The sequence below is a fragment of the Saccostrea echinata genome, unplaced genomic scaffold (assembly GCF_033153115.1).
Source record: "Saccostrea echinata isolate AGI-Se365-2 ecotype Australia unplaced genomic scaffold, CSIRO_AGI_Sech_v1 ptg000033l, whole genome shotgun sequence".
Classification (NCBI taxonomy): Eukaryota; Metazoa; Mollusca; class Bivalvia; order Ostreida; family Ostreidae; genus Saccostrea; species Saccostrea echinata.
In genome coordinates, this window is record NW_026889782.1 from 31,794,566 (window position 1) to 31,821,745 (window position 27,180).

General features: G+C 31.3%; 1 protein-coding gene across 1 annotated transcript in view; it reads left to right on the forward strand.

Moving 5' to 3' along the window:
- Window positions 1-2,529: 2,529 nt before the first annotated feature.
- LOC133199144 (carnitine O-palmitoyltransferase 1, liver isoform-like) overlaps window positions 2,530-27,180 on the forward strand; it is a 33,242-nt gene continuing 8,591 nt past the window's right edge. Inside the window, exons 1-8 of the mRNA XM_061335010.1 lie at window positions 2,530-2,753; window positions 15,278-15,432; window positions 23,436-23,558; window positions 24,568-24,871; window positions 25,022-25,126; window positions 25,236-25,367; window positions 25,806-25,860; window positions 26,247-26,376. Coding sequence (XP_061190994.1) covers window positions 2,629-2,753; window positions 15,278-15,432; window positions 23,436-23,558; window positions 24,568-24,871; window positions 25,022-25,126; window positions 25,236-25,367; window positions 25,806-25,860; window positions 26,247-26,376 — 1,129 coding nt within the window. The 5' untranslated portion in view covers window positions 2,530-2,628. The remainder of the gene's footprint in view (window positions 2,754-15,277; window positions 15,433-23,435; window positions 23,559-24,567; window positions 24,872-25,021; window positions 25,127-25,235; window positions 25,368-25,805; window positions 25,861-26,246; window positions 26,377-27,180) is intronic.

Consider the following 27,180-nt stretch of genomic DNA (forward strand, 5'->3'; position numbering starts at 1 on the left):
GCGGATCAAACAATTAGAACTACTCTGACATTTCTGTGAATGATAAATGGGCAAGTAGCTACGATTAGCAGATATAAGTTAAAAACTGAATCGGTATTCAATAAAATGTATCTGCACTTGCTCTAACAGTCGTACCATCAACATATCAAAATATGTTTAATAGCGAGCGCAGCGAAACGCCACTCGTCACTGCGAGCTCTTAAAGCAACGTCTGGGAGAAAAGAAAATTCGGACTGTGCACATTGATCTAAATGAATTTTTTTCCGCAGTAACCTATGGTCCCATAATGCTTTGCGAATTGCATCTCGCCGCAAACAACATCCTTGTGGTAACAAGAAGTTCCAAGAAAAATATAAACTCACCTTGATTTGATGGATATATAGCAGATAAATAGTAGATTAAACCTTCTTTATTAAAATTAGCACTGTTCAGACTTTGTTTTGGTAATGCAACTTACAAGCAACGTCATGTGACCTCAATCTAGACATACTAAATGTCACATGTGGTTTGAAGAGCCCGGTCTAAATTAAAACTGAATATAGGTATCTGTGCTCGCCCTAACAGTCGCACCGTCAATATATTTAACTAGTAGTTAAATATTTCACTCTCATGTCTCAAGGGGGAGAATTGTGTACAATGAAAGGAATCCATTCTGTAAAACTGTACTGTTACAGTACAGACCCCAGTCACCCCACTCCATGACTCCACTCCACTCTGCAAATACACCCCAACCCCCCATGTAGATAGAACGTTCTATCGTTAAAATGATATTGTCCTACGGACCCGGTTTAATGATAGAATTCGATTCATGTATTGGCAATGTAGCAAAATAAACACGGGCGATAACTCGAACTCTGTGCATTTTCTATGAACAATCCAGAGAGTTCCTAATCAGGTCGGGCACAATCTCTTGATTTAGCTATATAGCTTGATTTAGCTATATAGCTTTATTAAGCTATTCAGAATAGCTTGATTTAGCTATTTTATCACACTTTTTTCTTAAATGTGTTATTTTCTCAGCATGCACAAAAAGTCGCACCTTGGTGCAGTGATAATATTCAACCTTGAACTCTTCTGAAAATAATGCATGTAAAAATCACTCATCAAATTGCGTCTCCTTAAGAGACTTTGTACTCAAAGTTCTAAAAGTTTTGGGGCTATGTAAAGCAATTGATACAGTTACTTCTGCAATGAAATTATAAAGGAGGCCAATTATGGTCAACAAGATAATTGATTGGTAATAATTCAGTACAATGAGAAGCAATCATACTTATCCACGCCTCAACGCACACAAGGTAGTGTACAGTTACTCAAACAATGGAAATACATCTTTTGCTTAAAAGTATTCAAATGCTGCAATGTTAAAACTTTCTTTGATTTTGGTTGTTGTTTTGATAGTCCATAGTACATATATGAATAGCCAAATACTTGCGACTTTTTGTCTTTTTCTGGCAAAAAACATTTTTCTGAAAAACTGCACATAAATAGCTTTATCAAGCTATTTTGAATAGCTTAATAAAGCTATATAGCTATTTCAAGCTATACAGCTAAATCAAGAGATTGTGCTGGACCTGCTAATGTCAACATGGCGTTAAATTTGAAGCGAGGAAAAAATGTTGAGTAAATGAGTTGAATTTTCGTATTTTTATGGATTATTTTTTAGGTTAAAAGGCATATACAATCTCAAAAAGGTTTGTTATGATTAACTTGGTTGTTATTTTCAGTGCAACTCCTTTTGTATTCTTCAAAATCATTTCGGAGTGGATCCACTCCGATTTGCTACATTGCAAGTATATGGGACGTATTCTAACTGTGGTGAGGGCTTGTCCCGAGACACAGTTAGATTATTCTAACTACCCCCCCATGCAGTTAAAGTACTTTCATCTTATTTTGCAAAATGCAATACAGACCTTGTAAAAATGTTTGTCAGCACTCAATCCACATACCTTTTTTTCTTTCCTTTAAATGCTGTAAACAATTTTATTGCTGTTTATCTTCAGGATGGTCACAACAGCCTGACCAGGGACTGGGGCTTTAAGCTGTTAGGTGCGTCCAATCAGGCCTCCATTGATGCTTCTATCACGTGATTCTCAGACGCATTAGTAGAATCTGGCAAAATATTTCTTAAGAATGTTCTTTGTTGTAACAGGAATTACCAGTTAGCAGATATTTGGCTTTTGCAAAAATTGGATGGAGGGTAATCTTTTTATTCTACGTAATATAGACGCATGTCACCGAGACACAAATTAATCTCATGATGGACAAGATTTCAAAAGACCAAGACGTAGCATGTAAATTTTAATTTTAGAGAATTAAATATTCCCAAAACGAAAATACTTACCTTTTAAATTTTGTATTTAATTCTTTGAAAATATATTTGAAACCAGTCAAAGACCCTAAATACACAAATTAAAAATTATTTGCCATAAAAACTCGATATGACAATCATATATATTATTTTTTTTTAATAATAGCCAGATTTTCGTTTTCTTTATAATTTCAGGGCGATCCTAGATTTAACACTTTCTTCAGCATAAACAGACGGACGACACAAAGCCTAGTCGTTGAGATCTTTGAAAAACACAGAGCCATCGTTGAAGACGTGTTGTTTATTTTTTAAGGGTATCGATGGCAGAGGCGAGGTGTGCTGTGCACGAGCCCTCTGTCCCACACGTGGCTTCGGAAGAAGAATATCAAAGGAACATTTACAATGAGTGGCGAAGGTCGCTTGTCCGTCGGTTCTACAGAACAAGGTATATAGATCGATATAGGTGATTGTTAATATTTACCAGAATCTATCTATATCAGTTACAGACGTGCCAATTCTATTGTTGAAACCTGGATGAAAATACGGGAAATATCTGCTTTTTAAAGATTTAATTATAAATAATGTGTATTGGGAAATACTTGGATTATAGAAGTAGAATAAAATTTCACTACTTGCATGGTAACCGACTTTGTTTATGTTTTTTAAGGGTGGTAAATAATTGGAAATTATGAAGAAATAAAAATTGAAGAAATTTACAAGTTCACTGCCTTAATATCAAATTCAGTTCAAAATGAAGGAATTGGTATTTTCTTTTAATTAATGAAAGTTAAGTCAGCGCTATGAAAGATATTAAAAACTATTGATTCACATTATTGAGGAAAATTTTTAAAAATGTATTAAATATATTCACTATTATATTTACAGCACCGCAGTTTTCAAAGTCATCACTTTTTGCATAATCAAATCTAGACATCTTCTCAAAATACACTGAAATAATTTATATACATATCCATGCAGGCTTTTAAAGTAGGTTTGATCAATATGTAATTTTTTGGTTTTGATAAGAAGTCTCTTGTTCATGTAATATGTATATGTTGACATAGCAGCAAATTTAGAGTCAACGTTGATTTTACGAAAATGGTCGCCATTTTCAGAAAGGCGTCCAAGTGAACAATATTTCTGATTAACTGTAGCTTAATGTCAATAATGTAATTATGTAGTACTAGGGGTATAATGATTCATCTAGAGCATATCATGATTTATCATGATACATTGGCATGTATCATGATTCATATTGATCATGATGTAATTTCACATTTCATATTTTTAATAAAGTTTGTTTGTCTTTGTAACTTTCTTTTGCAATGTAAAAGGATAAAAGTTGCAAATAATTTCATCAGGATCACAAATACCTTAATTTATGCAACATTTTATAAGTTCAGAACAAAATAAAAATTGAAAAATTCACTTTTATCAAGTAAAACAGATATAACTGAAATGAAATAACACATTAGACATGTTAGATTGCTTAAAGAGTTATTAAATCATGATACATAGGTATATATGGGTTGAAACGTTTTGTAACATGATACGGTACAATTTTTTTGAGTAATACTGATGTATTGGTATATCAATACAAACGTATGTAGTACACATTTGGAATCAAATTATGTCATACTTGGATAGTGGAAATAATGACAACTTGCTTGCCTTAGTATAAGCTGATAGAAGACAACACAACTGATACAGATACTTAATAAAATTTTGCTTAAAAACATAGTTTTTAATACTTGTGTGCGACTGTGAAAATGAATGGTTTGCGAATATTTTCATTTATTCAAGTGTAGGGAGAATCAGAAAAGTGAACTGTATTTAGTAATTTACATGTAAGAGTATTTAACGCCTTTACATGCTGTATACAATAACCGAGTGAGGTGATATCATGCCACATCATAAAGTGTGTTTCCTTGTCATTGTGTATCTCTATCGGCTTCATTTAACAACAGGAAATTCCTGGTCTTTCTTCTGAAGTGAAAACTTTTTTTTATCATTCATCATTTTTAAGTGGGGAAAAGAGATATTGAACTTTTTAATTATTTTTTAATAAATCACGTATTTGTCCCATTAAGTGCCCAGGACACTCTGACAATTTGAGAATAGGGAGCAGTTATTGGATCCATCCTTTAAATAATTTTAATATGTCATAAAATTATGTGTCTGAAAGCAAAAGAGTACATTCAATTTGACAATATCAAAATTTAATAATCACAGAGATGTATTTGACTTTTCCCAATCTGTTATACAAAAGGCTAAAGTGACTTAGATAAGTATTCTTAGACTATTCAAATCTCTCAAGGGAGCTAGAAATTCTAAGCAGGTATGTAAAACAATCCTAACACCCTATTATACCTTTTTTTTTCTTTGCTTGAAAATTCTTTTTCATCAGTTCACCTGAGCTGAAAGCTCAAGTAACTTTTCTAAACACCCATTTTCCATAGTCCATCTATCTGTCTGTCCATCCATCTGTAAACTGGGCCAATTTTAACCAAAGTTGGTACAAAGCATCCTTTTCTTTGGTAAAGGAGATTCTAAATTGCTAAAATAAAGGACCAAGCTTCCTTCTAAGGGGAGATAATCAAGAAAGGGCAACAAGAGGGAAGGGTCATTAAAAATCTTCTTCTGAAGAACCACAGGGCTTGAAAAGATGAAACTTATGCAAAAGCTTTCTTAGGTAGTGTAGTTTCTAAATTCTTCAAATCATGGCTCCCCGAGGTCACAATAGATAATCAAAGTTTTAAATTTGAATTATATAGGAAATATCTTTAAATTCCTCAGTAGCAAATCCATGATGAATCATATTGAAGCGGAAGCATCCTTTGGAAGTGTATATTCATTCTTGTTCAAAACATGGCCCCTGTGTATAGGGTGGGGCCAAAAGATGATCAAAAATACAGGTGAATACATGTATTTTTTTGGGGGGGGGGGGGAAATCTGATGGCTTAGCCAAAGTGACTCAGGTGAACATTGTGGCCCATGGGCCTTTGTTTTTCAGATTACCCCTCCCCCTTTTGAAAAGAGAAACAAGAATTGAGGCTAGACATTTGCTAAATAGCTCTTAGTTATATATATAATTGAATACTGTGTTCTGATAATAATTATAATAAACTAGATCCGATCTCGTTGCGAGCAACGAGTGGGTCTTCCGTCCCATTTCGATGAGGTGTCATTTTGATTGAAACAAGGACTATCTCTGTATTTTGAAAGACGGAGAACATCATACAATGTGTTTTGAAATCACTCAAAGGTTAAATAGAGTGAAATTTAAACGATTTAAATTTTTCAAAAAGTTTAAATTAAATCCAAATGTTAAAACAAGGACTATCTCTGTATTTTGGAAGATGGAGAACATCATAAAATGTGTTTTGAAATCTATTAAAGGTCAAATAGAGTGAGATTTAAACGATTTAAATTTTTAAAAAAATTTAAATTAAATCCAATTGTTAAAACAAGGACTATCTCTGTATTTTGGAAGATGGAGAACATCACATAATTTGTTTTGAAATCTTTCAAAGGTCAAATAGAGTGAAATTTAAACGATTTAAATTTTTCAAAAAATTTAAATTGAAACCAACCATTAAAACAAGGACTATCTCTGTATTTTGAAAGGTGAAAAACATCATACAATATGTTTTGAAATCTCTCAAAGGTCAAATAGAGTGAAATTTAAACGATTTAAATTTTTCAAAAAATTTAAATTGCTTCCAAACGTTAAAACAAGGACTATTTCTGTATTTTGAAAGATGGAGAATATCATACAATGTGTTTTGAAATCTTTCAAAGTTCAAATAGAGTGAGATTCAAAAAATTTAAAATTTTCAAAAAATTCAATTTGTTTCCAAATGTAAAAACAAGGACTATATCTGTATTTTGAAAGATGGAGAATATCATACAATGTGTTTTGAAATCACTCAAAGGTCAAATAGAGTGAAATTTAAACGATTTAAATTTTTCAAAAAATTTAAATTGCTTCCAAATGTTAAAACAAGGACTATCTCTGTATTTTGAAAGATGGAGAACATCATACAATGTGTTTTGAAATCACTCAAAGGTTAAATAGTGTGTTATTTAAACGATTTAAATTTTTCAAAAAAATTAAATTAAATCCAAATGTTAAAACAAGGACTATCTCTGTATTTAGGAAGATGGAGAACATCATACAATGTGTTTTAAAATCTTTCAAAGGTCAAATAGAGTGAAATTTAAACGATTTAAATTTTTCAAAAAATTTAAATTAAAACCAAACATTAAAACAAGGACTATCTCTGTATTTTGAAAGTTGAAGAACATCATACAATATGTTTTGAAATCTATTAAAGGTCAAATAGAGTGAGATTTAAACGATTTAAATTTTTAAAAAAATTTAAATTAAATCCAAATGTTAAAACAAGGACTATTTCTGTATTTTGAAAGATGGAGAATATCATACAATGTGTTTTGAAATCTTTCAAAGTTCAAATTGAGTGAGATTTAAACGATTTAAATTTTTCAAAAAATTTAAATTAAATCCAAATGTTAAAACAAGGACTATCTCTGTATTTTGAAAGATGGAGAACATCATACAATGTGTTTTAAAACTTCTCAAAGGTCAATTAGAGTGAGATTTAAACGATTTAATTTTTTCAAAAAATTTAAATTGCACTGAAATATTAAACAAAAGTCATCTGACAAATTTTGAAGGAAGAGAAAATCATTTGTTGCGTTTTTTATGTTTGTGGAAGCAATTTAAATTTTTTGAAAATTTTAAAATGTTTAAATTTCACCCTATTTGACCTTTGAGAGATTTTAAAACACATTGTATGATGTTCTCCATCTTTCAAAATACAGAGATAGTCCTTGTTTTAACGTTTGGATTCAATTTAAATTTTTTGAAAAATTTAAATCATTTAAATCTCAGTCTATTTGACCTTTGAGAGATTTCAAAACACATTTTATGATGTTCTCCATCTTTCAAAATACAGAGATGGTCCTTCTTTTAACGTTTGGATTCAATTTAAATTTTTTGAAAAATTTAAATCGTTTAAATTTCACTCTATTTGACCTTTGAGAGATTTCAAAACACATCTTATGATGTTCTCCATCTTTCAAAATACAGAGATAGTCCTTGTTTTAACGTTTGGATTCAATTAAAATTTTTTGAAAAATTTAAATCGTTTAAATTTCACTCTATTTGACCTTTGAGAGATTTCAAAACACATCTTATGATGTTCTCCATCTTTCAAAATACAGAGATAGTCCTTGTTTTAACGTTTGGATTCAATTTAAATTTTTTGAAAAATTTAAATCGTTTAAATTTCACTCTATTTGACCTTTGAGAGATTTCAAAACACATTATATGATGTTCTCCATCTTTCAAGATATAGAAATAGTCCTTGTTTTAACATTTGAATTCAATTTAAATTTTTTGAAAAATTTAAATCGTTTAAATTTCACTCTATTTGACCTTTGAGAGATTTCAAAACACATTATATGATGTTCTCCATCTTTCAAGATATAGAAATAGTCCTTGTTTTAACATTTGAATTCAATTTAAATTTTTTGAAAAATTTAAATCGTTTAAAATTCACTTTATTTGACCTTTGAGAGATTCAAAACACATTGTTTGATGTTCTACATCTTTCAAAATACAGAGACAGTCCTTGTTTTAACATTTGGATTCAGTTTAAATTTTTTGAAAAAAATTTAATCGACAAAATTTTACTTTCTTTGACCTTTGAGAGATTTCACCTCATTGTATGATGTTCTCCATCTTTGGAAGCAGTTTTGAATTTTTTTAAAAAATTTAAATCGTTTAAATTTCACTCTTTCTGACCTCCAATAGACTCCAAATCACTCTCATTCATGTTCTCACTATTTTAGATGTCCTTGATTTCATATTTTAAGGCTTTTAAATTATTCCAAATTTGAAATTTTTTGAAGTTTTAAATGCTGTAATAAAAATTCATCAAGTAGGAGCTTACTGCTTTCAACATTAGAGGATATATCAAAATCTTATGATTTTAAAGGTTTTAAAATTTGAAATTACAGTATTCAAAACTTTCAATGATTTAAATTGAATACACAAATTTTCATAATCACAGGTACATTATGAAATCACTATTTCAGACTTAATTGAATGTCCTTGCTTTCTTCTAGGTCACTGTGTATTAAACGTCGCTGAAGAAAATCGATAACTTATACATGGGCCGTCAAAATTCTCTAACACACCTGAGCTCATATTTTCTTTAAAATTTCACCTAAAATCAAAACAAATATACTGTAAGAAAGGTCACAGGAAGACCTATCAGACGGTGTAAAAAGTTTTAAAATCAGTCAAGAAATAAAAGAGTAAAGATTTTTTAAAAATAAAAGGATGAAAGAGTACGGTCATCCACAAGTGTCCTTGATAATGAGTTTGACATGTCCTGTCAAAAAAAAGCTAACATACCTGAGCTCATATTTTCTTTATTAGTGCATTTACAAACAAAAGAAATACATTGTTGGAAAGGTCTCGTAAAGATCTATTTGATGGTGTATAAAGTTCTAAAATCGGTCAAGAAATAAAAGAGTAATGTTTTTTAAAAGAAATCAAAGGATATCTGCCAAAGATCAAAGAGTACGGTCATACGCAAGTGTCCTTGACAATGATTTTGACATGTCCTGTCAAAACAAAAGGCTAACTTACCTGAGCTCATATTTTCTTTATTAGTGCACTTACAATAAAAACAAATATACTGTTGGAAAGGTCTCGTAAAGATCTATTTGACGGTGTAAAAAGTTTTAAAATCGGTCAAGAAATAAAAGAGTAATGATTTTTTAAAGAAAAGTTCTTAAAGTACACTTGCACTCAAGTGACCTAACACACCTGAGCTTATATATTGTTTATTAATGTACTCACATGCAAAACAAATACATTTTTGGAAAGTTCTCGCCAAGATCTATTTTACAATATAAAAAATTTCAAAATTCGATTAAAAAATTTTTTTTGAAAAATTTAACTTTAAAATTTGAAAAATTTAAACATCTTCTTAAAATTTCAAAAGTCAGGTGCACATGTCAAGGTCACAATTCTATCATTCCTGAAAATTTCAAATTTCTATTTTGCGCAGTTTCTTCGGAGTAGGACAGACCGGAATTGCAGAAAAACGTCAAAAATACGTCATATTTCGCGACCGGAAGTGAAATCATCAAAAATGAAAAAAACGTCCCGAGGGAACATCGTTCCCTATCATCTCCGAAAGTTTCATAAAAATCCACCGAACCGTTACTGAGATACCGGTGTAGGAAAAAAAATAATAATAATAACTAGATCCGATCTCGTTGCGAGCAACGAGTGGGTCTTCCGTCCAATTTCGATGAGATGTGATTTTGATTGTTAAAACAAGGACTATCACTGTATTTTGAAACATGGAGAACATCATACAATGTGTTTTGAAATCACTCAAAGGTCAAATAGAGTGAGATTTAAACGATTTAAATATTTCAAAAAATTTAAATTGAATCCAATTGTGAAAACAAGGACTATCTCTGTATTTTGAAAACGGAGAACATCATACAATGTGTTTTGAAATCACTGAAAGGCCAAATAAAGTGGAATTTAAACAATTTAAATTTTTCAAAAAATTAAAATTAAATCCAAATGTTAAAATAAGGACTATCTCTGTATTTTGGGAGATGGAGAACATCATACAATGTGTTTTGAAATCTTTCAAAGGTTCAAATAGAGTGAAATTTAAATGATTTAAATTTTTCAAAAAATTTAAATTGAATCCAAATGTAAAAACAAGGACTATCTGTGTATTTTGAAAGATGGAGAACATCATACAATGTGTTTTGAAATCACTGAAAGGTTAAATAGAGTGAGATTTAAACGATTTAAATTTTTCAAAAATTTTAATTGAATCCAAATGGTAAAATCAAGGACTATCTCTACATTTTGAAAGATGCAGAACATCATACAATGTGTTTTGAAATCTCTCAAAGGTCAAATAGAGTGGAATTTAAACGATTTAAATTTTTCAAAAAATTCAAATTGTATCCAAATTTTGAAAAAAGGACTATCTCTGTATTTTGAAAGATGGAGAACATCATACAATATTGTTTGAAATCTCTGAAAGGTCAAATAGAGTGAGATTTAAAGGATTTATATTTTTCAAAAAATTTAAATTGCTTTCAAAAGTTAAAATAAGGACTATCTCTGTATTTTGAAAGATGGAGAACATCATACAATGTGTTTTGAAACCTTTTAGAAGTCAAATAGAGTGAGATTTAAACAATTTAAATTTTTCAAAAAATTTAAATTGAATTCAAATGGTAAAACAAGGACTATTTCTACATCTTGAAAGATGGAGAACATAATATGATGTGTTTTGAAATCTCTCAAAGGTCAAATAGAGTGAAATTTTAATGGTTTAAATTTTTCAAAAAATTTAAATTGCTTCCAAATGTTAAAACAAGGACTGTCTCTGTATTTTGAAAGATGGAGAACATCATACAATGTGTTTTGAAACCTCTCAAAGGTCACTTAGAGTGAGATTTAAACGATTTAAATTTTTCAAAAATTTTAATTGAATCCAAATGGTTAAATCAAGGACTATCTCTACATTTTGAAAGTCGCAGAACATCATAAAATGTGTTTTGAAATCTCTCAAAGGTCAAATAGAGTGGAATTTAAACGATTTAAATTTTTCAAAAAATTCAAATTGAATCCAAATTTTGAAAAAAGGACTATCTCTGTATTTTGAAAGATGGAGAACATCATACAATATTGTTTGAACTCTCTGAAAGGTCAAATAGAGTGAAATTTAAAGGATTTAAATTTTTCAAAAAATTTAAATTGCTTCCAAAAGTTAAAATAAGGACTATCTCTGTATTTTGAAAGATGGGGAACATCATACAATGTGTTTTGAAATCTTTTAAAGGTCAAATAGTGTAAGATTTAAACAATTTAAATTTTTCAAAAAATTTAAATTGAATTCAAATGGTAAACCAAGGACTATTTCTATATCTTGAAAGATGGAGAACATCATATGATGTGTTTTGAAATCTCTCAAAGGTCAAATAGAGTGAAATTTAAACGATTTAAATTTTTCAAAAAATTTAAATTGAATTCAAACGTTAAAAGAAGGACTATCTCTATATTTTGAGAGATGGAGAACATCATACAATGTGTTTTGAAATCTCTCAAAGGTCAAATAGAGTTTGATTTAAACGATTTAAATTTTTCAAAAAATTTAAATTGCTTCCAAATGTTAAAACAAGGACTGTCTCTGTATTTTGAAAGATGGAGAACATCGTACAATGTGTTTTGGAACCTCTCAAAGGTCAATTAGAGTGAGATTTAAATGATTTAATTTTTTCAAAAAATTTAAATTGCAATGAAATATTAAATAAAAGCCAACTTCCATATTTTGAATAAAGAGAACATCATTTGTTGCGTTTTTAGGTTTGTGGAAGGAATTTAAATTTTTTGAAAAATTTAAATCGCTTAAATTTCACCCTATTTGACCTTTGAGAGATTTTAAAACGCATTGTATGATGTTCTCCATCTTTCAAAATACAGAGATAGTCTTTGTATTAACATTTGGAAGCAATTTAAATTTTTTGAAAAATTTAAATCGTTTAAATCTCACTCTATTTGACCTTTGAGAGATTTCAAAACACATTGTATGATGTTCTCCATCTCTCAAAATATAGAGATAGTCCTTGTTTTAACGTTTGGGTTCAATTTAAATTTTTTGAAAAATTTAAATCGTTTAAATTTCACTCTATTTGACCTTTGAGAGATTTCAACCTTATTGCATGATGTTCTCCATCTTTGGGAGCAGTTTTGAATTTTTTTTTTCAAAAATTTAAATCGTTTAAATTTCACTCTTTTTGACCTCCAATAGACTCCAAATCACTCTCATCCATGTTCTCATGTTTTAGATGCCCTTGATTTCATATTTTAAGTCTTTTAAATTATTCCAAATTTGAAAATTTTTGAAGTTTTAAATGCTGTAATAAAAATTCATCAAGTAGGGGCTCACTGCTTTAAACATTAGAGGATATATCAAAATCTTACGATTTTAAAGGTATTAAAATTTGAAATTATAGTATTCAAACCTTTCAATGATTTAAATTGAATACACAATTTTTCATAATCACAGGTACATTATGAAATCACTATTTCAGACTTAATTGAATGTCCTTGCTTTCTAGGTCACTGTGTATTAAACGTCGCTGAAGAAAATCAATAAATTATACATGGGCCGTCAAAATTCTCTAACACACCTGATCTCATATTTTCTTTAAAATTGCACCTAAAATCAAAACAAATATACTGTAGGAAAGATCACAGGAAGACCTATCAGACGGTGTAAAAAGTTTTAAAATCGGTCAAGAATTAAAAGAGTAAAGATTTTTAAAAAAGAAATAAAAGGATATCCGCCAAAGATCAAAGAGTACGGTCATCCACAAGTGTCCTTGATAATGAGTTTGACATGTCCTGTCAAAAAAAAGCAAACATACCTGAGCTCATATTTTCTTTATTAGTGCACTTACAAACAAAAGAAATATATTGTTGGAAAGGTCTCGTAAAGATCTATTTGATGGTGTATAAAGTTCTGAAATCGGTCAAGAAATAAAAGAGTAATGCTTTTTAAAAGAAATCAAAGGATATCTGCCAAAGATCAAAGAGTACGGTCGTACGCCAGTATCCTTGACAATGATTTTGACATGTCCTGTCAAAACAAAAGGCTAACTTACCTGAGCTCATATTTTCTTTATTAGTGCACTTACAATAAAACCAAATATACTGTTGGAAAGGTCTCGTAAAGATCTATTTGACGGTGTAAAAATTTTTAAAATCGGTCAAGAAATAAAAGAGTAATGATTTTTTAAAGAAAAGTTCTAAAAGTACACTTGCACTCAAGTGGCCTAACACACCTGAGTTTATATATTTTTTATTAATGTACTCACATGCAAAACAAATACATTTTTGGAAAGTTCTCGCCAAGATCTATTTGACAATATAAAAAATTTTAAAATTGGATTAAAAATTTTTTTTTGAAAAATTTAACTTTAAAATTTGAAAAATTTAAACATCTTATTAAAATTTCAAAAGTCAGGTGCACATGTCAAGGTCACAATTCTATCATTCCTGAAAATTTCAAATTTCTATTTTGCGCAGTTTCTTCGGAGTAGGACAGACCGGAATTGCAGAAAAACGTCAAAAATACGTCATATTTCGCGACCGGAAGTAAAATCATCAAAAATGAAAAAAACGTCCCGAGGGAACATCGTTCCCTATCATCTCCGAAAGTTTCATAAAAATCCACTGAACCATTACTGAGATACCGGTGTAGGAAAAAAAATAATAATAATAATAATAAGAAAAAGAAACAGTACAATAATAGAAGGGTCTTCCGCTGAAGACGGAAGACCCTAATAAGAAAAAGAAACAATACAATAATAGAAGGGTCTTCCGCTGAAGACGGAAGACCCTAAAAAAAATAATTTAATAGAGAATCATGAATATTATTATATCTTTCTTTGCATCATATTGTAATGTACATTATTGTATCAGAGAAAGTAAAAAAAAATGACTTTAAGTTTGACACCTTCATCAACAGAAGCCCAGGAACAGTTCATGAGTACCTAAATATGTAATTATAATTCAATTGTTTTTCTTTTTAGATATGATAAAACTCAGTTATCAGAATGCACAAGTGTCACAGTGAAATCGCTGCCTCAGATTAGATATGTTGCTTAATTAATTTTAAGCCCTACTTATTTATCATGATATAGGGGTCAAAGTACAATTGTACTATACTCAACACATCTAAATCACTTAAACCACTCTTGTTAATGAACATGATGTATGTACTAAACTTAATTTGGAAATCAGAAAAATAATAGGTCACCTTTTTATTTACGTAACAAATGTTATGAGGGCAGTGACACATTTAATGATTGTAAATTATTCAAGAGTTGAAAATTTCAGTTTGAATACATTAAATTGAATAGTTTTAGCTAAAAAAAAAAATCCCCTGGTAATTGTGTAGTGCAAATTTAATTTGATTTTTTTCATGTGCTTAATTTATGTACCAGTATTATAAAATATATATAATACATGCACTGTCTGACCTTCTGTATAAGTAAACCAGAAAAATGTAACTAAAAAAAGTAATTAATTATGTGTGCTATTCTCATGCTTCCTTTCTCATTGTTATTTCTATTTTAAAAAAAAAAAAAGACAGGCAAAAGGGAAGCAAAAGAAGAAAAATCACCCCCCCCCCCCCCCCCAAAAAAAAAACAAAAACAAAATATGTTTGTGACACACTGATGCTCCCATATGGTAGCCTATATGGTGAAGGTAAAATTTTTCAAATGCAGGTCAAACTCCAGGGTATTGGTCAAGAGATCAAATTTAAAATGTTGTTGTCCAAAGAAAGGACTTGTATTAATGAATATACCTGTGAAATATGAAAGCCCAAGAACCAACCATTCAAAAGCTGGCCAAGATTAAAGTTTTTAAAAAGTTGGTTACCATTACCATTTTATTACATTATATGCCTGCCCAAAATTTCATGTGTTTATTACTATACCCCAATTATCTCTGTGTGCAGTTCAACAAAAAATTCATATTTTCTTAGCGGGGGTTATCATTTGTGAGCTAGCTCACAGAACCTCTAGTTGGTTTGGGGGATAAAGAAATTAGTTCAAATGGGATTTTTTTATTTTAACAAGGGAATAGGTCCTATATTTAGGGCTAAGTTGGCTGTAGAAAAATCGCTGCAATAGCATAAAAAAATTTCTTTATTAGGAAAATAAACTCTGTAAATTTAAACCTTTATATCAGTCATGATATTCAAACCCTTAAATATCACTTGCGATATAAGCATAGACAGATAGGATTTGTTAACTTGAAGCACTCTTTTCTTCCTAAGTTTTAATATCTTTTTTATGCATCAATTTCTTTTCTTCCTATAGAAACTTACTATACAATGGAATGTGGCCGACGTCAATATGGAACCTGGCTGCGATGGTCGTCATTTTAACTGCGATAATGATACTGGACGCAGAGGTGATGCGACCAATAAACGATAGACTGTGGAAAGTCCATCACATGTTATATATACCTAAAGGTATGCTGCTTGAATAGGCCATGACATCTCTAACTAAAGGAAGATGACCAACTTAATAATATGTTAACCATGAGATAGTGAATAAGTCTCTACTGTATGGAAATCCTTGGGGTATTGCCTCTTAAAAAATCTGCTATCACAAATACAATGTAGGGCAGAGATCGCCAGGTGTATGGCAATGCGTCACATTCAGCTTGTTGCCATGACTAGATTAACCCTGTGCTCTGCATTTCATTTTTTGAATCCATAAAATAGTATGCAGTAATGGAATGGGTAGTAGGGAAATAGAAATTTTATGGTTCCCTGAGTGTGTGTTAATCTAGATTAGACTTCGATTGACCTGTTAATAGTACAATTTATCACATGGTGTCCAGCTGCATGTGTACTTGTGAATTATTCTATTTAACATATCAGGTCTGAGAGAGTGTTTGGTTGGTCTGTCATTTGCAGAATTGAGCAAATTATATCTGTTGTGTTATAATTTTGCAAGTCCTAAAAATCTATACCAGAGATCTCTTTAAAATTTCATATTGAAAGCTCTGTAATTGTTATTATTAAATGATACCATACACTTATTTGAATTTCTAGAGAGAGAGAAGAGAGAGATGTCAAGATGACCCTGATCAATAGCCCTGTCTCTATTAATATTGATTAGGTGACTTAAAATCCACCGTGGGTAGATGCCAAATTCTGGACGGCCATACTAATGTATCATTGCTTCAGTTTTGATTCATAACACCAACTCATTGCTTTTACACAAATATTCTTTTGAATATACTCAGGTATATGTAGAACTTATTATTGTTTGTAAAATATTTTGTATTCACTTCAATTACAGCTTGGTAGTGCCCCCCCCTCCCCCCCCCACCAAAAAAAAAAAAAAGAAGACCCAAACCTGGGCATTAAGTCCACTCATTCTTTACTAGTTGATTTTTAAAATCAATCACACTTCACAAATAAACACATTTTAAAATACCTCCTTTCCATCATATTTTACTATTATTTCTGAGCAAAGAAGCATTCTTTATTGTTTGAATTTTTTTATGCCCCCCATAATTGGAGATTGGGGGGCATATAGTTTTTGGTCTGCCTGTTAATTTGTTTGACTACAAAAACTTAAAGCTTTCCTCTAGATGCTCTAACTCTTATATGGTTGGTGCTGAACATCTTGTATTTCTAAAGTGTATTCCTTGTGATGAAAATTCTCTTTGGGTATAAACATTTTTGACTGTGTAACCTTGACCTACAAGTTTGACCTGTTTGTTAAACTTGAAATAACCAACTTTTAAGCTTCATCATTACTTCTGAGTTGTGGGTGCTAGTGTTAATATTTCACTATTAAAGTGTTTTTCTTCTGACAAGATTTTTATTCCAGTACCATTATTTTTTGCTCCTGTGACCTTGACCTTAGAATTTGACCTACTGAAGAAAAAATTAACTTTGCTCATAATTTCTGAACAGTTGGTGCTATGGCTTCATGATGATATTTCACTTGTATTTCTTGTGATCTTGACTTAAAGAGTTTGACCTTCTTTTGAAACATGTAATGTCGTAATGGAGAGGAGGGGCATCATATTCACAGGGGTTGAAATATACAGTAGCCCGATGCCAAGGGCTAGTCATTTTAAGACTCGGGCTAGCTAATTTAAATGTAATGATAGTTCATCGGACTAGCCGAATGGAAAAAAAAATTATCATCACTTTACTTTCACTTTTATATGTAGACTGGTTTCTTGTGAATGAGAACTATATACATTGTAGTTAAATTTGTTTCTGTCACCACAGCGTTTGAAACTTTAACTTGTTATGTTTTCATTTTACATAAAAAAAATTTGGGCTAATTAGTTTGAAGTTTGGGCAAGTAATTTTTTACTGATCAGTAGCCTCTAGCTGGGCTAGTTGGTTTTCCATGAAAATTTCAAACCCTGATTTCACAAACACATTTTCTTATTATTGATATTTATTTCTATCAATGATTACAAGTACTTCATTTTCAGGTCATGACAATTCATTTCTTCTCAATTTTCTTGTTTTCTGGTTGGTGCTGTGTCTGTTAATTGGTTATCTTTTATGTATTTCACTTTCCATAGTTCTTGATTTAGATTTTTCCTGTTTGGTGGTTTTGCCGACAGGACTAGTACTTTTAGGAATTCAGGTCTTGTCCATCCAAACTTAATTATCTTGTCTGTTGTAGACTTTTAAGTTGTTTAATTCTCTGTACGGTGTCTTTTTCGCTGATCTCACCAGGTCTACTACCAAGTGCTCTTCTCCTTTGTAAATGCTGTTTAGGAACCTCGAGTTTAGCTGGTTTGTTATTGAGGCACTGTGGTAATCATCACGAAAGTATTTCATCAGCCATGTCCTTTCAGAGTATGCAGTGTTTTCATATGTTCCCTCTGCTATCCAGAGCATCTGTTTGTAGGAGTTTATTTTCTCCAGCTCCTCTATAGTTTGACTTTGCCATCTTCTTAGCGTTACCTCTGTTTTTAACAACTTGTTCGATGTTTCATTCTCTGGTGCATTTCCTGTCGGTCTTTTTCTAGGGTTGATCTTTTGAACAGGGTTAGGCATAACTATTTTTTCTATGTTCAATATTCGATCTTTTGAAATATGGCGTCTGCGTTGCCTGGATGTGAACTTTCGTTTTGGCGCGGAGTTGTACGGCAGGCGGTAAAACTAGTACACCAAAATCCTGTCTCCGATTACGGATTGGTATTGATATGTACATGCATTCTTTATACCATTTATCAGAATATTGCCTCATACTTACCAGACATGTTTTCTATACTGAAATTCATTCATGCATACATAAATATCAACGATGTTTTGTATAATATGATGAATTTTATAAAAGAATTCCTGAATGTTCCGACTCCTAACCGGCCCATTTTTGTTTTTAATTGATATTCCCCATATCACTAAAAAAGAATCGCTGGGTACGTCCTGGCCATATTTGTCATGTTAATGTTAATTCATGCATACATATGAATATATCAACACAGTCATTCTACGATATAAATGGACCAATTCAGAGTAAAAAACATGAAAAAAATAATTGTTTCAAATAGCAAAATGAACATCATAATTCTCTAAAGGACCTATCAGTGAACTTGAAAACAAAGAATTGTCCACAAATTTGAAACCGTTAACTTTTTACAACAATTTCAAGATACCATTGATTTTAAGGTAATGTTATGGAAGTTAATGCTTGATCAAGCCTTATTATTTTTAAATAAAGCTGAATTTGACCAATTTTTCTTTTCTGATGTTCAGTAAAGAACGCTAAAGTATGATTCATGAAGTCTCGCATGAATCCGAATTTAAATTAAATTTTCGGGAAAAATATCGTTACGGAAGTTAATCGTTATGGAAGTTAATTCCCAGCAATTAAAGTTAAAATTCTCTTCAATAGTTAAAATCAAAGTTTGTTTTAGGGTATTAAACAAAAGTATGAAGCATTTCGCTCCCAAAATAATCAAAAATTTTATACCTTAAATGCAAAAACTTTCCTGAATTACCGTTACGGAAGTTAATTTTTTAAGAGAGACAACTGTTTTTGTTTAATTCATTTTATTATGTTGAAAATGTAATCATGTAAAATTGCTGACTCATAACTAGAATCGATGATATAAGGTTCCGTGGTCACTTTCAGATAAGTTTCAGTTCTTTTTGAAATCTGCATTCTATGCGTGAAATTTAAAACAAAATCGTTACGGAAGTTAATCGATTTTAAGCGACATGCTTATAAATTCGCATGAAAGGGAGATCTATGCATTTCTTTGCGAGAAGTGGTTTGATATCTTTTTATATAGGATAAAAGACATTTTTTAACATTCATTGCACTCTATTCGAAACGATTTTACGGCTGAAAATTTCATCTTGAAATTTGTATATAAATGAAGCGACATTAAGATTTGCATTGGAATACGTTTTTCAACATTACATTATGTTCATATCAAAACTTTAACTGCATAAATATCGGTGAATATTTACAAAACAATGTGTGTATTTTAAATCTTAGAGCTGAAATCGACCTTTAAATTTATAATTATGATATTACAATGGTAAATTTGCAAGCGACATGAAAAATTCTTAATTGGTCATGTTTTTGTAGAATGACTGAACAATGTTAGGTATTTGTATATCGTGTCATCTGACCAGAAGCGCTTAATCTAGTACCGAGTTACAGGACTAAATGCAGAAACATAAAATGAATACTTTATCAAGCTGCTCATTTTCCATAAATGCCACCATTCATAAAATTTTGCAGCTATTTTTTTATGCATAGTGAATTAAGTTCAAAATAGTTAATGTGATTTTTAAGTACAGGTGAGACTGCTAAGATGTGAAGAATATCAACATGAAGTATCAATCAAGTCATTTAATTATAACAACGATTTCTACGTGTATTTTATTTATTTACTCTGTGTGTGAAATTAAATATATGTACATTTATTACATTTTCAACAGTGAAATACTGTGATATATTCATTGGATAAAAGTGATATTCTCTCACAGTGTGAAAGAATACCAAAGTGATATTCTGTCACAGTGTGAAAGGATATCAAAGTAAGTAAAATATAATTTCTGGCCTGTAATAAGATTGAGGAAGTAATTAAACCATCTTGAATGAGACTAAAACTGCCAATTCCTTCCCAAATATGTTGCTAAAATCCATATTACAATGTTTTCAATCTCAAAACTGCTATGCTATGATGTCTCAACTGCTCAATTATGACGTCGCACCTATGACACAGTGTTCAGAAAAAACAGAGGCAAAAAGAAAATCAAAGAAAATATAATAAACAGAAAATTGAATGTTTTGTAGTTGAATATGGAATTTATTTCACGAGTGGGACAGGATTTTTTTTATATTTTCACGAGTGCGAAGCACGGGTGAAAATATAAAAAAAAATCCTGTTCCACTCGTGAAATAAATTCCATATCCAACTACAAAACATTGATTAATATCCTCTATTTATTTTGCATGCTGGACTTTTTTAATTGTTTTTCTGTGATATTTTAACTGTAATACTGCTCTACAGAGCTCGTGTTGATTGTTAATTCATGTACGAAATGTAGAATTTACGAAGTTTTTACACATTTGCAGATAAAGATCTGTTTAAGAAAATTAACACAAAATCCAATAGCAATATTTACAAACATTCAGTCCGAAAAAGTTTCCCATCATGGAAATTTACTTTTTTGTGTCGTACATGTAATGTTTTAAGAGAGGGTGTTATCAGTCAATATTAATTTTTACACGAAGTTTTAGTTTCTGATAAATTTGATCCCATGTAAGTTTAGCATACACATATCTATTAGTAGACACTCTTGATTGAAAATATTTATAAATCAGGTAACAAGGATACAATCTTATATGTGTTCGAGGAGGGGGGGGGGGGTCCAAAAAGAAAGGTTTTTACGAGCAAACCAAAAGTCAGTGTTGAGGGGCCTTATCATATTAGTGTTGTGTTTTTATTTTATAGTACACATATTGATAACATTATTAGGGACACACCCCTTAAGGTTCAGTTCTTATAAAATTTCATTAATTTATGACACCGCGTTCCTACAACTTCACGGTTGTCTACGGAATTTTTGACAACCCTCGTATTCAAATCTCTGTAACATTTGTATAATTATACAAAGAATTGGATAACTTAAACCACTGAAAGGAGTTATAATAATTACAATTTTATTTTGATGACGACCCACTAATTTATTTATTGAAAAAAAAAACACATTCAGTTTTTAAGAGCAAACTTATAATACCTCATATAACGTTAAATTTTATATCTTTTGACGTACTCGCAATGTTGATGACACTCTACAAAGCTTTTGCAGCGTTAAAAAAGTAATGACATAACGCCTCTATTTGTGCTACGAGTGATTTTTTTTTCTATTTCGTTGTTCTTGAAATATCCCAACGTAGAAAAAAAATTTCGACTACTTACTTTAATTAGATAAATAAACAAAAGGGTTGAACTCTATTTATCATGTTTATATACGATAAGATTACATGTACTGATACTCGTCAAAGACTTCGTGCATTAGGCTGAAGCAAAAACGAATTGCACGTCATATTTATATAAGAATGTGGACTGGACAAATACATTAGTCCTCCTAACTAAGTTAGGAGGACCAACATATTTGTGCAGTCCACATTTAAATTTTCATTACATTCATTTATTTTTTTATTAATGTGTACGACAATACCATTTGTGTAACAAATTGGTGATTCAAAAAAGCTGTGGGGGTGTGTGTGTGTGTGTGCTTTTGTAATTATATTGAATAGTGGTTCAGTTCGAATTTGATCGCGAAAATACCGCCAATATTAGTGGTTCACGTAAAATCTGCAACACAGTAAAATTTCAAATGATGGAGAACCCTGTAACTTTTTTTGATTAATGTTCAATGATTGAGTGAAATTATTAATCTGACATTGATTTTGACATTTGCATTAGCACATATAATTTATGCATATTTTATTATTAAATTTTGTAATCGACAAAAATATTTTGAATTTAATCCCTCAAAATAAGACTGGTATTTATTTTTGCACATGTTGAATATTATTTAGTTTTGCAACTTTTGCATGTTTTAAAATTATTTGAAACAATTCAATTTGTCAAGAATGATTTTGATTTTGAAACAACTCTATAGTTTTGTGTTTATCATGAATCGTGCATATATTCTATAGTGTCGTGCGTGAATCCTATGGTATCATGTACTAGACAGTATGTTGTAAAGAATAACAATATGGGTTCTGTAGCAGAAATGACATATGAAAATGTTAAAATTGAAGAGGGCAATTTTGTCAATCACAAATTCTTGGATCTCTCAAGTGATTGTCTTGTAAACTATAATATCAACAATACTGAATCTCTCTGTCATTTTTATGCCTAACCATGAATATGGCCAGGGCATATAGTGTTTGTCACATCCATCTTCCATCCTTCAGTCCTTCCCTCTGTCCTTCCATCTTACTTTGCGTATAGCCTAGTTTCAAAAAAACTGTTCAAGACATTTTCATCAAACTTCATATGCTGATACATATTGATGAGAACTATTCAACTGCATCAACACTCTTTACCTTGACCTTTCGTTTGACTGAGACCTAACTTTTCCTAAAATTGTGTTAAGCTAAATTTCAAAGAAACCATTCAGGATATTTTAGAGAGCTGTCAAACTTCACATGCTGAAACATATTGATGTAAGTTATTCAAATGCATCAAAAATATTTTTGACCTTGACATTCCTTTTGACCTTGACCTCACTTTTTTTTGATTTGCATTCAGCTCAGTTTCAAAGAAACTATAATAATTCAAGATATTTTTATCAAACCTGCTAAGACATATTGGTGAGAATTATTCAACTCCTTCAATATTTTTTTACCTTGACATTTCCTTTGACCTTGACATTTCCTTTGACCTTGACCTCACTTTTCTTTAATTTGCATTTAGTTCAGTTTCAAAGAAACTATTTAAGATGCTTAATCAAACTTCATATGCTGATTCATATCAATGAGTGTTATTCAACTGCATAAAAAAATATTGACTTTGAACTTCCCTGCAGAGTGCAGTGCTAGTCTGGTCAGGAATTTGTGCAACATTGTGAACAACATGGCTATCTCGGCCCTGTAGCAACCACTAATGATAAAACGCTTCTTAATGATAGAAATATCATTAAGTGCTGCAATTGCAATGCTTAATGCCCTAAATATTTCTATCATTAAGCGGTGTTTTATCATTAGCGGTTGCTAAACAGTCCTACATCATTATTATGAAAACAGATGTTATTGATAATAATCATAATATGCCAGGAATTGCTGTATAACTGCAACTACATTGTCTGTGTTAAAGTGCAGTTTATATGAAGAAACTTTTTAACCATTCTGATGCATGTGCAATCTTGTTTTTTTTAAATACAGGATTCCATAAAGTGGTATATGATTTTAGTACTTTCTGTAGGTTTAAAATGTTTTTTCTTCTTTAATACAGGACTCCCCCTAGTGGTGAATGCAGTTATTACTTCTTGTTTTGTGGGGTTCTGGTTCTTCCTCATCAAGATCTACGTACGGCGATATTTACTGAGGGGCCTCCTGTCTTACAGGGGATGGATGTGTAAGTCATGATCTATGTAGGGCAATATTTACTGAGGGGCCTCCTGTCTTACAGGGGGTGGATGTGTAAGTCAAGATCTATGTAGGGCGATATTTACTGAGGGGCCTCCTCTCTTACAGGGGTGGATGTGTAAGTCAAGATCTATGTATGGCAATATTTACTGAAGGGCATTCTGTCTTACAGGGGATGGATGTGTAAGTCTGAAAAATAAAATTAAAGTAACAAACTGGAAACATTTAAGGTTTGATTCTCATCCCCTGTTCACTCATATGAAATTTATAATTATTAAGGAATAATTTAATTCTGATTGTAATGCACAATTTGATTGGATAAAAAAATTTACTTTATATTGTATAAATTGGGTTGCCTACATCACAATGACTTTCATCAAAAACGTATCAATCCGCCTGACGTTACATTAAAATTTTGTACAATTTGAAGTCATTTTTTTAAGGACAACCATCTTTTTTCTTACACTAAATGAATGAAAAGTAAATTATATGGAATGAATTTAATAGCTACCCAATTTATACTGTATAAAGTATGTTGGAACAGTTAATACGCTTTTTTATAAACCGCTTCGCGTTTAAATTCATTCCTTAAAAAATAGACAGTTATCCCAGTGATAGTTATCTCTCCCGTCATGGGGACAAACCTTAAGGGGGTCAATGAACCTTAAAGAAAATGTTTGAATTGGTTTCAAGTCAGTGAGAATAAAGGGTATTAAAAATATCCTAAAGAGTTTAGGTCTTTTTTAATAGAATTGACATTTTTAACTTGTAGAGAGGTATTGAAATGTGAAAACATAGAGAATTTACTTGCTTAGAATTTACTTGCCCAAATTTAAGTACTTTTTTCCATGATCTAATTTCTGATTTAGAAAAAAAGTCATATAAAATAGTACCCATGCTAAAAAATACACAGGGAAGTACAAGTATGATGATTTTAAAACATAAGAATTGACTGTGTTTTGTTCTAATTCCCAATGATGTCTGTATTATGTTTACAGATGAGCAGCCTAAGACCCAGTCTGTCAGCACCATACTCTGGGGTCTACTGGTCAAGGTTGTCAGCGGCTACAGCCCTAAACTCTACAGCTGTCAGTCCTCCCTCGCCCGCATGCCCGTCCCCGCTCTCCGAGACACGCTGACCAAGCTTCTGAAATCACTCGAGCCCCTGTATGGTGACGATGTCGAAAAGTGGAACAAGCTCAAAAAAGACGCAGAAGATTTTGAGAGAGGTTTCGGACCAAAGTTACAAAGAATACTTAAACTGAAGTCGTGGTGGTGTAACAATTACGTTACTGATTGGTGGTAAGTTACATAGGTTAAAACTGAAATCATTGTGGTGTAACAATTACTTAACTGATAGGTTGTAGTTACAGAAAAAACTGACACTGTATTTGTGTAACAATTTCATGACTGACTGATAGTAAATATTAAGTACTACCCTTTTTTTGACAGGGAGAAGTATGTGTATTTATCCAGCAGAGACCCTCTACCTATCAACAGTAACTATTACATTCTGGACCAGGAACACTGGACACCCTCCCCTATACAGACAGCCAGGTAAATGTATATGAGTGCAGAACTTAATAAACTTGTTTTTCTCTACACAGTTTATATTGACCAATGGATGTTGATATTACGTGTAATTGTTTATTTGCTGTGTTTTTAGGATCTCCAGCACAGTTTACAATGTACTGAAGTTTAAACAGTTGAGAGATCGTGAGACACTGGAGCCACTCCTAATAAGACAGACCATTCCTGTGTGTATGGTTCAGTATGAGAGAATGTTCTCTACAACCAGGTAATTGTGTGTATGTTAGATAATTTACTCATAATCTGAGAAAGATAACAGGAACCCTGAATTTGTCCACTGATTTCATTTCTTCTCAGTTTTCATTGAAAATTGCTGGGGGACCTTGTTTCATCAAAACAAAATTAGAATGATGTAATTTGTTTTACTTCTTTAAAGAAAACTTGATCTGAGACCAAAAAGTGGCAAATTTGATGAAAATTATAGTCATTGCTCTCTTTTGGCATTGTCTTTAAAGTTAGCAGGCAGACTGTGACAGCAAGGAGGGGGGGGGGGGGGGGGGGGGGCATATATTTACAAAGATTATCTTGCAGATAAGGTTTTTTTATTGCTACACATTGTAAAGTTTTGAGTCTGTGCAGATGAAATATGAGAAACAGTGTATTATCGATTAAAAGGTATGTTAATTAAATGTCTAAAACTTTGTAGAATTCCCGGTGAAGAGTGTGATACGTTACTGACATATGACTCCACAGTTTCCAAGGTAATGATTATCTCCCCTTATGTGTGTAAAGGAATGGGGAAAACATGGCATCTGTTGTGTTGATGATCCACAGTTTGATGCATTAGTGATGGATATATTCAAATGTGAAGTACCTACCCTTTGTCTCTATATACTGTAAATAGAGAAAATGTGATGATGTGAAAACGTTGAAATTGACAAATGACCAATACTTAAAGTTTCCACTTCCTCCATTTTTAAAATAAGGAAGTCATAATAATTTGTTTCAGTTCTCAAATATAACCACATTTGAAGAATTGACAAATTTTTTGTACTTCTTCATGGTAAATGTTGACAATTCAGTTTTTTTGTACGTCTTTATAGTGATTTGTTTCTATGGTTCAACGTATAATTCTGGGTTGTTTCAGCACATAGCAGTATGGAGAAGGGGTGTCCTGTACAAATTAGAAGTTTTTGACAAAAAAGGGCGTCTTCTGACTCCAACACTGATACAGGAACAACTACAGTGGATTATACACGACGCTGATAAACATACAGGTAAAGGGGAGTAACTCTTACTGTATCATAATAATTACTATAGAACTGACCCCAACACTAATACAGAAAGAACTAGACACGACAATAATAAACATACAGGTAAAGGGGGGTAACTCTTACTGTATCACAATAATTACTGTAGAACTGACCCCAACACTAATACAGAAAGAACTAGACACGACAAAAATAAACATACAGGTAAAGGGGGGTAACTCTTACTGTATCACAATAATTACTGTAGAACTGACCCCAACACTAATACAGAAAGAACTAGACACGACAATAATAAACATACAGGTAAAGGGGGGTAACTCTTACTGTATCACAATAATTACTGTAGAACTGACTCCAACACTAATACAGAAAGAACTAGAGTAAATTACACACAATGCTGATAAACATACAGGTAAAGGGGGGTAACTCTTATTGTATCACAATAATTAGTAGAACTGACTCCAACACTAAATACAGAAACACAATACACAAATTGTTGAAAAAAGATAAGGGTATTAACTCTTGCTTTAAACACTGTAAACTTTTTTTTCCATGGTCACCATACCATAACATCACAATTTCTGTTCAGTTTACATGTAGAAAAAAATATGCTGATTTCTTAGATTATCTGTTCCGTCTTAAATGCAATTTTAGTACACTCTGACAAATTTCCACTGAAATTTGTGACCATGTGCGTAAATTAATCCCACAGGAAAAAAAACGTACGTCTACAGTATTTCATTTTTACAAGAAAATGTAAACATAGTTCTTGAATTGAAAGGAAGTACATGTACTACTGCACTGAGATGT